Here is a 16,778-nt window from a genome sequence, read left to right as displayed (position 1 = left end):
GGCAGAAACTAAAACAAGAGGCTCCCACGCTGAGGTCTGTCCAACGCTGGTCAGACCAAGCTGACTCCACACTCCAAGACTGCTTCCATCACGTGGACTGGGACATGTTTCGTATTGCGTCAGATGAAAATATTGACGAATACGCTGATTCGGTGTGCGAGTTCATTAGAACGTGCATCGAAGATGTCGTTCCCATAGCAACGATAAAAACATTCCCAAACCAGAAACCGTGGATTGATGGCAGCATTCGCGTGAAACTGAAAGCGCGAACCACTGCTTTTAATCAGGGCAAGGTGTCTGGTAACATGTCCGAATATAAACAATTCAGCTATTCCCTCCGCAAGGCTATTAAACAAGCTAAGCGTCAGTACAGAGACAAAGTGGAATCTCAATTCAATGGCTCAGACACAAGAGGCATGTGGCAGGGTCTACAGTCAATCACGGACTACAAGAAGAAACCCAGCCCAGTCTGCTCCCAGGCAGACTAAATAACTTTTTTGCCCGCTTTGAGGACAATACAGTGCCACTGACACGGCCTGCAACGAAAACATGCGGTCTCTCCTTCACTGCAGCCGAAGTGAGTAAGACATTTAAACGTGTTAACCCTCGCAAGGCTGCAGGCCCAGACGGCATCCCCAGCCGCGCCCTCAGAGCATGCGCAGACCAGCTGGCCGGTGTGTTTACGGACATATTCAATCAATCCCTATACCAGTCTGCTGTTCCCACATGCTTCAAGAGGGCCACCATTGTTCCTGTTCCCAAGAAAGCTAAGGTAACTGAGCTAAACGACTACCGCCCCGTAGCACTCACTTCCGTCATCATGAAGTGCTTTGAGAGACTAGTCAAGGACCATATCACCTCCACCCTACCTGACACCCTAGACCCACTCCAATTTGCTTACCGCCCAAATAGGTCCACAGACGATGCAATCTCAACCACACTGCACACTGCCCTAACCCACCTGGACAAGAGGAATACCTATGTGAGAATGCTGTTCATCGACTACAGCTCGGCATTCAACACCATAGTACCCTCCAAGCTCGTCATCAAGCTCGAGACCCTGGGTCTCGACCCCGCCCTGTGCAACTGGGTACTGGACTTCCTGACGGGCCGCCCCAGGTGGTGAGGGTAGGCAACAACATCTCCTCCCGCTGATCCTCAACACGGGGCCCCACAAGGGTGCGTTCTGAGCCCTCTCCTGTACTCCCTGTTCACCCACGACTGCGTGGCCACGCACGCCTCCAACTCAATCATCAAGTTTGCGGACGACACAACAGTGGTAGGCTTGATTACCAACAACGACGAGACGGCCTACAGGGAGGAGGTGAGGGCCCTCGGAGTGTGGTGTCAGGAAAATAACCTCACACTCAACGTCAACAAAACTAAGAAGATGATTGTGGACTTGAGGGAACACCCCCTATCCACATCGATGGAACAGTAGTGGAGAGGGTAGCAAGTTTTAAGTTCCTCGGCATACACATCACAGACAAACTGAATTGGTCCACTCACACTGACAGCGTCGTGAAGAAGGCGCAGCAGCGCCTCTTCAACCTCAGGAGGCTGAAGAAATTCGGCTTGTCACCAAAAGCACTCACAAACTTCTACAGATGCACAATCGAGAGCATCCTGGCGGGCTGTATCACCGCCTGGTACGGCAACTGCTCCGCCCTCAACCGTAAGGCTCTCCGGAGGGTAGTGAGGTCTGCACAACGCATCACCGGGGGCAAACTACCTGCCCTCCAGGACACCTACACCACCCGATGTTACAGGAAGGCCATAAAGATCATCAAGGACATCAACCACCCGAACCAATGCCTGTTCACCCCGCTATCATCTAGAAGGCGAGGTCAGTACAGGTGCATCAAAGCTGGGACCGAGAGACTGAAAAACAGCTTCTATCTCAAGGCCATCAGACTGTTAAACAGCCACCACTAACATTGAGTGGCTGCTGCCAACACACTGTCATTGACACTGACCCAACTCCAGCCACTTTAATAATGGGAATTGATGGGAAATGATGTAAATATATCACTAGCCACTTTAAACAATGCTACCTTATATAATGTTACTTACCCTACATTATTCATCTCATATGCATACGTATATACTGTACTCTACATCATCGACTGCATCCTTATGTAATACATGTATCACTAGCCACTTTAACTATGCCACTTTGTTTACTTTGTCTACATACTCATCTCATATGTATATACTGTACTCGATACCATCTACTGTATGCTGCTCTGTACCATCACTCATTCATATATCCTTATGTACATATTCCTTATCCCCTTACACTGTGTATAAGACAGTAGTTTTGGAATTGTTAGTTAGATTACTTGTTGGTTATCACTGCATTGTCGGAACTAGAAGCACAAGCATTTCGCTACACTCGCATTAACATCTGCTAACCATGTGTATGTGACAAATAAAATTTGATTTGATTTGAAATTTGATTTGATTTGATTTACATAGGGAATAGGGCCCTGGTCTAATGTAGTGCACTATACAGGGAATAGGGCCCTGGTCTAAAGTAGTGCACTATACAGGGAATAGGGCAATGGTCTAATGTAGTGCACTACATAGGGAATAGGGCCCTGGTATAATGTAGTGCACTATACAGGGAATAGGGCCCTGGTCTAATGTAGTGCACTATACAGGGAATAGGGCCATGGTCTAATGTAGTGCACTACATAGGGAATAGGGCCCTGGTCTAATGTAGTGCACTACATAGGGAATAGGGCCCTGGTCTAATGTAGTTCACTATATAGGGAATAGGGCCCTGGTCTAATGTAGTGCACTACATAGGGAATAGGGCCCTGGTCTAATGTAGTGCACTACATAGGGAATAGGGCCCTGGTCTAATGTAGTGCACTATATAGGGAGTAGGGCCCTGGTCTAATGTAGTGCACTATACAGGGAATAGGGTGTCATTTGGGCGTCAATACTACAAAGAGGAAGCTGCCAGTGGAATATCGGTATCTACAGCAACAGAGGAAAGTCCCTACTGTAATATAAGCACCACAGTCAGATCAGTTTACATAGTCCCTTACTGATCATCATTATCCAGGCTTACAGAGTAAAACCGAACCTAGACCTGTCCTGACATGTCCTGTTTGCACAGCAGTGACCTCTGTTTGGGGAAGTAGTATTGGGAACAGTAAGGGTAGTGACCTCTGTTTGAGGAAGTAGTATTGGGATCAGTGAGGATAGTGACCTCTGTTTGGGGAAGTAGTATTGGGAACAGTGAGGGTAGTGACCTCTGTTTGGGGAAGTAGTATTGGGAACAGTGAGGGCAGTGACCTCTGTTTGAGGAAGTAGTATTTGGAACAGTGAGGGTAGTGACCCCTGTTTGGGGAAGTAGTATTGGGAACAGTGAGGGTAGTGACCTCTGTTTGGGGAAGTAGTATTGGGAACAGTGAGGGTAGTGACCTCTGTTTGAGGAAGTAGTATTGGGAACAGTGAGGGTAGTGACCTCTGTTTGGGGAAGTAGTATTGGGAACAGTGAGGATAGTGACCTCTGTTTGAGGAAGTAGTATTGGGAACAGTGAGGATAGTGACCTCTGTTTGTGGAAGTAGTATTGGGAACAGTGAGGGCAGTGACCTCTGTTTGGGGAAGTAGTATTGGGAACAGTGAGGATAGTGACCTCTGTTTGAGGAAGTAGTATTGGGAACAGTGAGGATAGTGACCTCTGTTTGTGGAAGTAGTATTGGGAACAGTGAGGGCAGTGACCTCTGTTTGGGGAAGTAGTATTGGGAACAGTGAGGGTAGTGACCTCTGTTTGGGGAAGTAGTATTGGGAACAGTGAGGGTAGTGACCTCTGTTTGGGGAAGTAGTATTGGGAACAGTAAGGGTAGTGACCTCTGTTTGGGGAAGTAGTATTGGGAACAGTGAGGGCAGTGACCTCTGTTTGGGGAAGTAGTATTGGGAACAGTGAGGGTAGTGACCTCTGTTTGGGGAAGTAGTATTGGGAACAGTGGGGGTAGTGACCTCTGTTTGAGGAAGTAGTATTGGGAAAAGTGAGGGTAGTGACCTCTGTTTGAGGAAGTAGTATTGGGAACAGTGAGGGTAGTGACCTCTGTTTGGGGAAGTAGTATTGGGAACAGTGAGGGCAGTCATCTCTGTTTGGGGAAGTAGTATTGGGAACAGTGAGGGTAGTGACCTCTGTTTGGGGAAGTAGTATTGGGAACAGTGAGGGTAGTGACCTCTGTTTGGGGAAGTAGTATTGGGAACAGTGAGGATAGTGACCTCTGTTTGGGGAAGTAGTATTGGGAACAGTGAGGGTAGTGACCTCTGTTTGAGGAAGTAGTATTGGGAACAGTGTACAACATAAAACACCAAATAATTCATGCAGAGCAGAATTAGGCCAATACCCGCTAATTATAAAAATCCAGAAAAGAGACGTTAAATTCTACAACCACATAAAATGAAGTGATTCCCAAACCTTCCATAACAAAGCCATCACCTTCAGAGAAATTAACCTGGAGAAGAGCCCGATAAGCAAGCTGGTCCTGGGGCTCTGTTCACAAACACAAACACACCCCACAGAGCCCCAGGACAGCAACACAATTAGACCCAACCAAATCATGAGAAAACAAAAAGATAATTACTTGACACATTGGAAAGAAGTTACAAAATAATTGCGCAAACTAGAATGCTATTTGGCCCTAAACAGAGAGTACACAGTGTCAGAATACCTGATCACTGTTACTGACACAAAATTAAGGAAATCTTTGACTATGTAAGGCTCAGTGAGCATAGCCTTGCTATTGAGAAAGGCGGACGTAGGCAGACCTGGCTCCCAAGAGAAGACAGGCTATGTGCACACTGCCCACAAAATGAGGTGGAAACTGAGCTGCACTTCCTAACTTATATATGACCATGAACTGAGACCCTCGCATCCCACACACACACACACACACACACAAATACTCACCAGTACACTGTCCAGAAAAGGTGAAGTTGACAGTCGATGTGGATCTGAACACAGGTAGACACTGACAGTAGAAGCTCCCCGGTGTGTTGTAACACGTGGCATTACTTCCACAGGTTGGGGTATTGTCCCACTCTTTACACTCATCTGTATCATCACATTGTTTTCTTGTTTTGAATATGAAGCCCAGGCCGCAATCTCTGGCCTCTAGGTTCCCCGGTAGAGTGGAATGAAGACCTGCGAAGAGAGAGAGAGAGAGAGGGAGAGAGAAAGAGAGAGAGAGAGAGAGAGAGAGAGAGAGAGAGAGAGAGAGAGAGAGAGAGAGAGAGAGAGAGAGAGAGAGAGAGAGAGAGAACAGAGAGAGAGAGAACAGAGAGAACAGAGAGAGAGAGAGAGAGAGAGAGAGAGAGAGAGAGAGAGAGAGAGAGAGAGAGAGAGAGAGAGAGAGAGAGAGAGAGAGAGAGAACAGAGAGAGAACAGAGAGAGAGAGGGAGAGGAGAGAGAGAGAGAGAGAGAGAGAGAGAGAGTCAATTAACCAGACAACCACTTTAAGCGTAGGCCCTTTTAAGACAATGTGTACATCCCAAATGACACCATATTCCTATATAGTGCACCATTAATCAAAAGATGTTCACTATAGGTAATAGGGTGCCATTTGGGACACATTCAATATATCAATTAGTGATCGCCATGGGATATAGGACTACTGGTAATACTAATCCTGTTATTGGTCCAGAATGTATTCTTTCTGATGTCACAGTGGAAAGTGTTCCAACAAGAAGGAACCGTTCAACAAAACCATGTGGGATTGTTACTCAACATCACATTCATTTATGGCTTAAAGCCCTCAGATTGAACTCTGGACTTCGAAGCCAGTTCCACTATTTATTTTTATTCTTCCTGAAATCAGGTAATGATTTAGGAACTCTCATTTTCATTGCAAAGTGAATTTCGTTTGGAGTAAAAAATGTTTCTGTTGCTAAAGATTTTGCAACTGTTTACAACTGTTTGCTACGATCTTCATCTGAATGAACAGACCTACAACCCAGGATGGAATATACAGATTGTGTGCATTTGTCTGCCAGGCTGGTAGATTATTACTAGTCAGCCCGGCTGGTAGATTATTACTAGTCTGCCAGGCTGGTAGATTATTACTAGTCAGCCAGGCTGGTAGATTATTACTAGTCAGCCAGGCTGGTAGATTATTACTAGTCTGCCAGGCTGGTAGATTATTACTAGTCTGCCAGGCTGGTAGATTATTACTAGTCAGCCCGGCTGGTAGATTATTACTAGTCTGCCAGGCTGGTAGATTATTACTAGTCAGCCAGGCTGGTAGATTATTACTAGTCTGCCAGGCTGGTAGATTATTACTAGTCAGCCAGGCTGGTAGATTATTACTAGTCTGCCAGGCTGGTAGATTATTACTAGTCAGCCCGGCTGGTAGATTATTACTAGTCAGCCAGGCTGGTAGATTATTACTAGTCAGCCAGGCTGGTAGATTATTACTAGTCAGCCCGGCTGGTAGATTATTACTAGTCTGCCAGGCTGGTAGATTATTATTAGTCAGCCAGGCTGGTAGATTATTACTAGTCATCCCGGCTGGTAGATTATTACTAGTCTGCCAGGCTGGTAGATTATTACTAGTCAGCCCGGCTGGTAGATTATTACTAGTCAGCCAGGCTGGTAGATTATTACTAGTCAGCCCGGCTGGTAGATTATTACTAGTCTGCCAGGCTGGTAGATTATTACTAGTCAGCCCGGCTGGTAGATTATTACTAGTCAGCCAGGCTGGTAGATTATTACTAGTCAGCCAGGCTGGTAGATTATTACTAGTCAGCCAGGCTGGTAGATTATTACTAGTCTGCAAGGCTGGTAGATTATTACTAGTCAGCCCGGCTAGTAGATTATTACTAGTCAGCCAGGCTGGTAGATTATTACTAGTCAGCCAGGCTGGTAGATTATTACTAAGCCCGAGTCCAAAATATGTGCCATGAAATATTTAAAAATCCAAAATGTCACAGACAGGCTAGTTTCGCAAATGTTCTACTAGCCAGATCTAAAAAGTACTAGCCTTGGACTAGCTTCAATCCCGTCCCTGTCAACACCACAGTACTCTGGACCTCGTTGGGATGCAAAAAAGTTCCTTCTTTACAATTTGTGCATCCCAAATGGTAGTCTATTCCACAGGCTACTGTACTATAGACCCATGGGTTTAATCACCAGTAAAATACTGTTCTCCACATTGCATATATACAGTCTATTCCATAGGCTACTGTACTATAGACCCATGGGTTTAATCACCAGTAAAATACTGTTCTCCACATTGCATATATACAGTCTATTCCACAGGCTACTGTACTATAGACCCATGGGTTTAATCACCAGTATAATACTGTTCTCCACATTGCATATATACAGTCTATTCCACAGGCTACTGTACTATAGACCCATGGGTTTAATCACCAGTAAAATACTGGTTCTCCACATTGCATATATACAGTCTATTCCACAGGCTACTGTACTATAGACCCATGGGTTTAATCACCAGTAAAATACTGGTTCTCCACATTGCATATATTTGATTGTCTTCCACAGGCTACTGTACTATAGACCCATGGGTGCCTAGTTTTCCTATTGATTTTACCAAATTCATGGGTTTTGTAATTTCTTGTACAGTCTATTCCAAGTCCTACTGAGTATCTGGACATATATTTGAGCCTAGGATTTTACCAAATTCTTGTAAGTGACTTCTGGACTAGGGAGTGACTTTCGGGAAATGTGTATTTAAACATTTATTTCACCATAGTTCACACATTTAATAACCCGTACCGACTGGTAAAGCGTTCAGGATTCTAGACTTTGGTGATGGGGTTTCTGGGTAACAGCTTAACCAGAAGGTTGGGATGTCGACTTCAGCGACGCGAGCGAAGAGATGCTGTGTTTCATTGATTTCATTCAAGTTAATGATTCTTAAAGCATCTGGTTTATGGAACTTTATTCAATAGCTCATTCACAAGTTCCGCAAATTACTATTCATTTTATAGTTGTTAAAAGTTGATAATTAGTCACTTCAGAAATGCCATATAGTTACAGTGGAGAGGAGGGGGCATGAATGAGCCAAATGTAATGATGATACTAATGATGATGATAGTAGTTATAACGATGATATACGCGTCACTTCAGAAATGCCATAGTTACAGTGGATGATGATATGAATAGCCAAATGTAATGATGATACTAATGATGATGATAGTAGTTATAACGATGACGATGATGATGATGATAGTAGTGATAATGATGATGACGATGATGATGATGATAGTGATGATGGTGATGGTGATGATGGTAGTGATAGTAGTGATTATAGTGATGATGATAGTGATGATGGTGATGGTGATGATGGTAGTGATAGTAGTGATTATAGTGATGATGATAGTAGTGATGATGGTGATGATGATGATGATAGTAGTGATGATGATGATTTAAAAAAAAATGTATATTTATTTTTTATTTATCCGTTATTCTACCAGGTAAATTGACTGAGAACACGTTCTCATTTACAGCAACGACCTGGGGAATAGTTACAGGGGAGAGGAGGGGGATGAATGAGCCAATTGTAAACTGGGGATTATTAGGTGACCGTGATGGTTTGATGGCAGGATTGGGAATTTAGCCAGGACACCGGGATAAACACCCCTACTCTTACGATAAGTGCCATGGGAGCTTTAATGACCTCAGAGAATCAGGACGTTTAACATCCCATCCGAAAGACGGCACCCTACACAAGGCAGTGTCCCCAATCGATGCCTTGGGGTTTTGGGATTTTCTTTAAAAGATTTGACCGGAATGCTTCCTACTGGCCCTCCAACACCACTTCCAGCAGCATTTGGTCTCCCATCCAGGGACTTACTGGCCCTCCAACACCACTTCCAGCAGCATCTGGTCTCCCATCCAGGGACTTACTGGCCCTCCAACACATCTTCCAGCAGCATCTGGTCTCCCATCCAGGGACTTACTGGCCCTCCAACACCACTTCCAGCAGCATCTGGTCTCCCATCCAGGGACTTACTGGCCCTCCAAAACATCTTCCAGCAGCATCTGGTCTCCCATCCAGGGACTTACTGGCCCTCCAACACCACTTCCAGCAGCATCTGGTCTCCCATCCAGGGACTTACTGGCCCTCCAACACATCTTCCAGCAGCATCTGGTCTCCCATCCAGGGACTTACTGGCCCTCCAACACCACTTCCAGCAGCATCTGGTCTCCCATCCAGGGACTGACCAGGACCAATGCTGCTTTGCTTCAGAAGCAAGCCAGCAGTGGTATGCAAGGTGGTATGCTGCATACTATGACGATGATACAAGCCAGCAGTGGTATGCAAGGTGGTATGCTGCATACTATGACGATGATAGTAGTGATGATGATGATGATGATAGTAATGTAATGTAATGCTATGTTCAGGTAGTTATGTTATGGATGTAGTACTATGTTCAGGTAGTTAAGTTATGGATGTTATGGATGTAGTACTATGGATGTTATGATGTAGTATATGTTAGTAGTTATGTTATGGATGTAGTATGATGTAGTTATGTTATGGATGTAGTACTATGTTCAGGTAGTTATGTTATGGATGTTATGGATGTAGTACTATGTTCAGGTAGTTATGTTATGGATGTTATGGATGTAGTACTATGTTCAGGTAGTTATGTTATGGATGTTATGGATGTAGTACTATGTTCAGGTAGTTATGTTATGGATGTTATGGATGTTATGGATGTAGTACTATGTTCAGGTAGTTATGTTATGGATGTAGTACTATGTTCAGGTAGTTATGTTATGGATGTAGTACAATGTTCAGGTAGTTGTGTTATGGATGCTATGGATGTAGTACTATGTTCAGGTAGTTATGTTATGGATGTAGTACAATGTTCAGGTAGTTGTGTTATGGATGCTATGGATGTAGTACTATGTTCAGGTAGTTATGTTATGGATGTAGTACTATGTTCAGGTGTTATGTTATGGATGATGTAGTACTATGTTCAGGTAGTTATGTTATGTTATGGATGTAGTACTATGTTCAGGTAGTTATGTTATGGATGTTATGGATGTAGTACTATGTTCAGGTAGTTATGTTATGGATGTTATGGATGTAGTACTATGTTCAGGTAGTTATGTTATGGATGTAGTACTATGTTCAGGTAGTTATGTTATGGATGTAGTACTATGTTCAGGTAGTTATGTTATGGATGTAGTACTATGTTCAGGTAGTTATGTTATGGATGTAGTACTATGTTCAGGTAGTTATGTTATGGATGTAGTACTATGTTCAGGTAGTTATGTTATGGATGTTATGGATGTAGTACTATGTTCAGGTAGTTATGTTATGGATGTTGTGGATGTAGTACTATGTTCAGGTAGTTATGTTATGGATGTAGTACTATGTTCAGGTAGTTATGTTATGGATGTTATGGATGTAGTACTATGTTCAGGTAGTTATGTTATGGATGTTATGGATGTAGTACTATGTTCAGGTAGTTATGTTATGGATGTTATGGATGTAGTACTATGTTCAGGTAGTTGTGTTATGGATGTTATGGATGTAGTACTATGTTCAGGTAGTTATGTTATGGATGTAGTACTATGTTCAGGTAGTTATGTTATGGATGCTATGGATGTAGTACTATGTTCAGGTAGTTATGTTATATGTTATGGTAGTACTATGTTCAGGTAGTTATGTTTGGATGTTATGGATGTAGTACTATGTTCAGGTAGTTATGTTATGGATGTTATGGATGTAGTACTATGTTCAGGTAGTTATGTTATGGATGTTATGGATGTAGTACTATGTTCAGGTAGTTATGTTATGGATGTTATGGATGTAGTACTATGTTCAGGTAGTTATGTTATGGATGTAGTACTATGTTCAGGTAGTTGTGTTATGGATGTTATGGATGTAGTACTATGTTCAGGTAGTTGTGTTATGGATGTTATGGATGTAGTACTATGTTCAGGTAGTTATGTTATGGATGTAGTACTATGTTCAGGTAGTTATGTTATGGATGTTATGGATGTAGTACTATGTTCAGGTAGTTATGTTATGGATGTTATGGATATAGTACTATTTTCAGGTAGTTGTGTTATGGATGTTATGGATATAGTACTATGTTCAGGTAGTTATGTTATAGATGTTATAGATGTAGTACTATGTTCAGGTAGTTGTGTTATAGATGTTATGGATGTAGTACTATGTTCAGGTAGTTATGTTATGGATGTAGTACAATGTTCAGGTAGTTGTGTTATGATGTTATGGATATAGTACTATTTTCAGGTAGTTGTGTTATGGATGTTATGGATATAGTACTATGTTCAGGTAGTTGTGTTATAGATGTTATAGATATAAACTTTGTTCAGGGTATGTTCTGTTATTTATTACTGCCAGAATATCACTGTTTCCAGGAAGCAACACAGTAACAAGACTGACACTAGTTGGCTATTTGGAGAGTCCCTGAATGAGTCAGAGCTGGATACTGTGTATGTGTGTGTCTGTGTGTGTGTATGAGTGTGTTGCTAACCTTTTGTAAAGACATCCACATTCACACAGTGATATGAATCATATAGTTCCATGATAGCAGGATGTGCAGGTCTAGTTGTGTCGAACCTGAATGTGTTGAGGCCTACTCAGACCATGGTGAGTGTCCACCCTGAGATCCCTTCTCTAATGTCTTCTGTCCTACTTCACTCTCTATACAGTAGATCCCTTCTCTAATGTCTTCTGTCCTACTTCACTCTCTATACAGTAGATCCCTTCTCTAATGTCTTCTGTCCTACTTCACTCTCTATACAGTAGATCCCTTCTCTATTGACTTCTGTCCTACTTCACTCTCTATACAGTAGATCCCTTCTCTATTGACTTCTGTCCTACTTCACTCTCTATACAGTAGATCCCTTCTCTAATGTCTTCTGTCCTACTTCACTCTCTATACAGTAGATCCCTTCTCTATTGACTTCTGTCCTACTTCACTCTCTATACAGTAGATCCCTTCACTAGTCTATTTACAGTGACTTACTCTAATGTTCTGGATGTAGTCCTACTTCACTATTCTATACTTGTAGTACTATTCTCTGATGTTATGACTTCTGTCCTACTTCACTTATCTATACAGTAGATCCCATTTCCTAATATATCTGTCCTAAATGTTCACTTTCTGTCTATAGATGTAGTACTTCTCTAATGTGAATCCATTGTTTTTATGGAACGGTCTGTATGACCCATCTCAGTAATGTCTTCTGTCTCAACCTTTCTAGTCTTTACTGAAGATCATCTCTTCAGTGGGTCATATGATGTCAAGTTCTGTTGTGCCCTAAATCCTATCTACTATGTTCAGGTAGTCTGTCCTATAACATAGATATAAACTTTGTTCAGATCCCTTCTCTATTATGTCAGAATTCTGTCCCTTAACAAGACCTCTATACAGTAGTCCCTTCAGAGCTCTATGTGTGTGTCTTCTCTCTTTGTCATCCACTCTACACAGATAGATCCCTAGTTCAATGTCTGTCTGAACCTCTTGAGGCCACTCAGACCTCTAGGTTGTGCCTAGATCCCTTCTCTAATGTCTTCTTCTGTCCTACTTCTAATGTCTTCTCTCTATACAGTAGATCCCTTCTAATGTCTTCTGTCCTACTTCACTCTCTATACAGTAGATCCCTTCTCTAATGTCTTCTGTCCTACTTCACTCTCTATACAGTAGATCCCTTCTCTATTGTCTTCTGTCCTACTTCACTCTCTATACAGTAGATCCCTTCTCTAATGTCTTCTGTCCTACTTCACTCTCTACAGTAGATTTCTAATGTCTTCTGTCCTACTTCATATAGTAGATCCCTTCTCTATTGTCTTCTGTCCTACTTCACTCTCTACAGTAGATCCCTTTCTATTGACTTCTGACTCTCTATACAGTAGATCCCTTCTCTATTGAAAATGTCCTAGTTCTTCTATACAAGGATTTAAAAATGCTAAGTAGGTTAAATGGAGCAACGTTTTATTGTGGCTAAAGCTACCGAAACATACATAAATCCTCTCTCTCGTGTCTGTCTGTCTGTCTGTCTGTCTGTCTGTCTGTCTGTCTCTCTCCTTTTTGTCTCTCTCTCTCTCTCCTTTTTGTCTCTCTCTCTCCTTTTGTCCCCAGTCTGTTTAGATTGTTTTAAGACTGAACTGAATCTCCATGGTTACTCTGAGACCAAGTTCTAGGATGGAACCTTAAAGGGGCAGTCTGGGATTTAAAAAGCAAAATGTTAGACTCAGTCTCTCACACACACAAACACACACTACGCACAAACACACACACACACACACACTACGCACAAACACACACTACGCACACTACGCACAAACACACACTACGCACAAACACACACAAACACACACTACGCACAAACACACACACAAACACACACTACGCACAAACACACACAACACACACTACGCACAAGCACACACACTACGCACAAACACACACACACACACACTACGCACAAACACACACTACGCACAAACACACACAAACACACACTACGCACAAACACACACAAACACACACAAACACACAGACATTCAAGTTCCAAAGATATAGAAGGTTAGACTCACCCAGAACAAGTAGAAGAGTTCTGGACCCCATCTCAGAGACAGACTGGTATTATATCCACACCAGACAACTAGTAGGATCCTAATAAAATTAGTCCCACAAGAAGAATCAGTCTGAGATGAAATCTGTTTTACTGAATTCAGATTGAAGATAATCCCAGATTAACAAGTTTTTTATTCCGTATGATAAATGGTGAGAAAATAAATACAATATTCTCTCTCTCTTAGAGAGACACCTCTCATTGTGAACCACATGGAGTTAGAAAATAACTATTTAGCTCTCCTCCCCACACCCTCTTTCTGTTAGAGCACGCCCCCTCTCTCTTTCCCCCCTCTCTCTCTCTGTACTCTCACTGAGAGAGAGAGAGACAGAGAGAGAGTTCTTCAACCAGACAACCACTTTAAGCATAGGCTCTTTTAAGACAATGTGTACATCCCAAATGAGGTAGGACAGAAGACATTAGAGAAGGGATCTACTGTATAGAATGTGAAGTAGGACAGAAATCATTAGAGAAGGGATCTACTGTATAGAATGTGAAGTAGGACAGAAATCATTAGAGAAGGGATCTACTGTATAGAGAGTGAAGTAGGACAGAAATCATTAGAGAAGGGATCTACTGTATAGAGAGTGAAGTAGGACAGAAGACATTAGAGAAGGGATCTACTGTATAGAGAGTGAAGTAGGACAGAAGACATTAGAGAAGGGATCTCAGGGTGGACTCAGGACACCATGGTCTACTGAAAGTGCAACTCAACACATTCATAAAACTGACACAACTAGACCTGCACATCCTGCTATCATGGATCTATATGATTCAATGTGTGTGTTTGTGTTTGCATATGTCTGTGTGTGTGTACATGTATGTGTGTGTGTGTTTGCATGTGTCTGTGTGTATGTTTGTGTGTGTGTACATGTATATGTATGTGTGTGTGTGTTTGCATGTGTCTGTGTGTTGCTAACCTTTTGTAAAGACATCCACATTCACACAGTGATTTGAATCATATAGATCCATGATAGCAGGATGTGCAGGTCTACTTGACTGTGTACTCTGTAGTGTGTGTGTGTGTGTTTGTGTTTGTGTGTGTGTGTGTGTGTCTGTCTGTGTTTGTGTTTGCATGTGTGTGTGTGTGTATGTTTCTGTGTGTGTGTTTGTGTTGCGTGTGTGTGTGTGTGTGTGTGTGTGTGGTAAGAAGACATCTACAGTAGGTTATTTGTAGCAACGTTTTATTGTGGCTAAAGCTACCAAAACATACCCACTCTCTCTCTCTCTCACACACACACACACACACACACACACACACACACACACACACACACACACACACACACACACTACAGAGTACACAGTCAAGTACAACACTAAGTGCTGTACACATACAACACTAAGTGCTTACATTCAGAACGGTGTTGATAAAGGACATGAAAATGGTACGTTCTCTAAAAGTATAAAATACACAACTTGTAAAAGTGCAACAGAATAGAATATAAAACACACAACAATGAATGTAGACGTTGTTTAGATTGTTTTAAGACTCTAGTGAATCTCCATGGTTACTCTGAGACCAAGTTCTAGGATGGAACCTTAAAGGGGCAGTCTGGGATTTAAACAGCAACTAACAGGTCATCTTGTTGTGGTTAACAGCTGAGGGATGGGCCTGGATAGATTGACCCACTCTCAACATCACAGATGGATCTCTGGATGCAAGGACTGACCATCCATGAGATCAACATGATACTTTTAACCATGTTTTAAACCTTTACATCGTGTATCGGATGGGGAACACTGTTGACCTGGTCACAAGGCAGTTTTAAGTTATATTCTACAATGTTCTGATGGGGAACGACTGTTGACCTGGTCACAAGGCAGTTTAAATTATATTTTACAATGTTCTGATAACGACCTGACCTGGTCTACAAGGCAGTTTAAGTTATATTCTACTGAAACGACTGTTGACCTGGTCACAAGGCAGTTTTAAGTTATATTCTACAATGTTCTGATGGGGAACGACTGTTGACCTGGTCACAAGGCAGTTTTAAGTTATATTCTACAATGTTCTGATGGGGAACGACTGTTGACCTGGTCACAAGGCAGTTTTAAGTTATATTCTACAAGAACCAAGAGCAATAAATCAATAATTTAAAAGTAAAAAAAACTGGATGTACCAATCCAATGTTCTGATAGCCCTTTAGGCAGTTTTAGGTTTTGGGTTGACCTGGTAAGCAGTTTTGTTATATCCTGAGATCTGTGCCTAAGAACAAGGCAGTTTTACTTAATTGTACAATGTTCTGATTTACTGTGTTCTGGTCCTAGATCTGTCCCTAAGGACCTCTACAATGGCAGAACTGTACAGTACATTTACTCTGTTCTGGTCCTAGATCTGTGCCTAAGGACCTCTACAATGGCAGAACTGTACAGTAATTTACTGTATTCTGATCTTAGATCTGTGCCTAATTTACAATGGCAGAATTGTACAGTCTGATCCTAGATCTGTGCCTAAGAACAACCTCTACTGAACTGTACAGTACATTTACTGTGTTCTGGTCCTAGATCTGTCCCTAAGGACCTCTACAATGGCAGAACTGTACAGTACATTTACTCTATTCTGGTCCTAGATCTGTGCCTAAGGACCTCTACAATGGCAGAACTGTACAGTAATTTACTGTATTCTGATCTTAGATCTGTGCCTAAGGACCTCTACAATGGCAGAATTGTACAGTAATTTACTGTATTCTGATCCTAGATCTGTGCCTAAGGACCTCTACAATGGCAGAACTGTACAGTAATTTACTGTATTCTGATCCTAGATCTGTGCCTAAGGACCTCTACAATGGCAGAACTGTACAGTACATTGTTACTACTTTATATCTAAACCTATACAACTAATTGTGTTAGGTTTTAACAGGCAAATGTGTTAGGTTTTAACCTCGTCAAGCTGTTAACAGGATCTTTTAACAGGCTAATGTGTTAGGTTTTAACAGGCTAATTTGTTAGGTTTTAACAGGCTAATGTGTTAGGTTTTAACAGGCTAATGTGTTAGGTTTTAACAGGCTAATGTGTTAGGTTTTAACAGGCTAATGTGTTAGGTTTTAACAGGCTAATGTGTTAGGTTTTAACAGGCTAATGTGTTAGGTTTTAACAGGCTAATTTGTTAGGTTTTAACAGGGTTTTTTTTAACAGGCTAATGTGTTAGGTTTCAACAGG

The 16,778-nt window shown here is 42.1% G+C and overlaps 1 protein-coding gene across 1 annotated transcript in view; it reads right to left on the bottom strand.

The window, feature by feature from the left end:
* LOC135560329 (adhesion G protein-coupled receptor E5-like) overlaps positions 1-8,994 on the bottom strand; it is a 114,477-nt gene extending 105,483 nt beyond the window's left edge. Inside the window, exon 1 of the mRNA XM_065002197.1 lies at positions 8,954-8,994. Coding sequence (XP_064858269.1) covers positions 8,954-8,994 — 41 coding nt within the window. The remainder of the gene's footprint in view (positions 1-8,953) is intronic.
* Between the last annotated feature and the right edge of the window lie 7,784 nt (positions 8,995-16,778).

Source organism: Oncorhynchus nerka, linkage group LG15 (assembly GCF_034236695.1).
Source record: "Oncorhynchus nerka isolate Pitt River linkage group LG15, Oner_Uvic_2.0, whole genome shotgun sequence".
NCBI classification, from domain to species: domain Eukaryota; kingdom Metazoa; phylum Chordata; class Actinopteri; order Salmoniformes; family Salmonidae; genus Oncorhynchus; species Oncorhynchus nerka.
The sequence above is the reverse complement of the archived record's forward strand: the minus strand, read 5'-3'. Positions and strand labels throughout refer to the sequence as shown.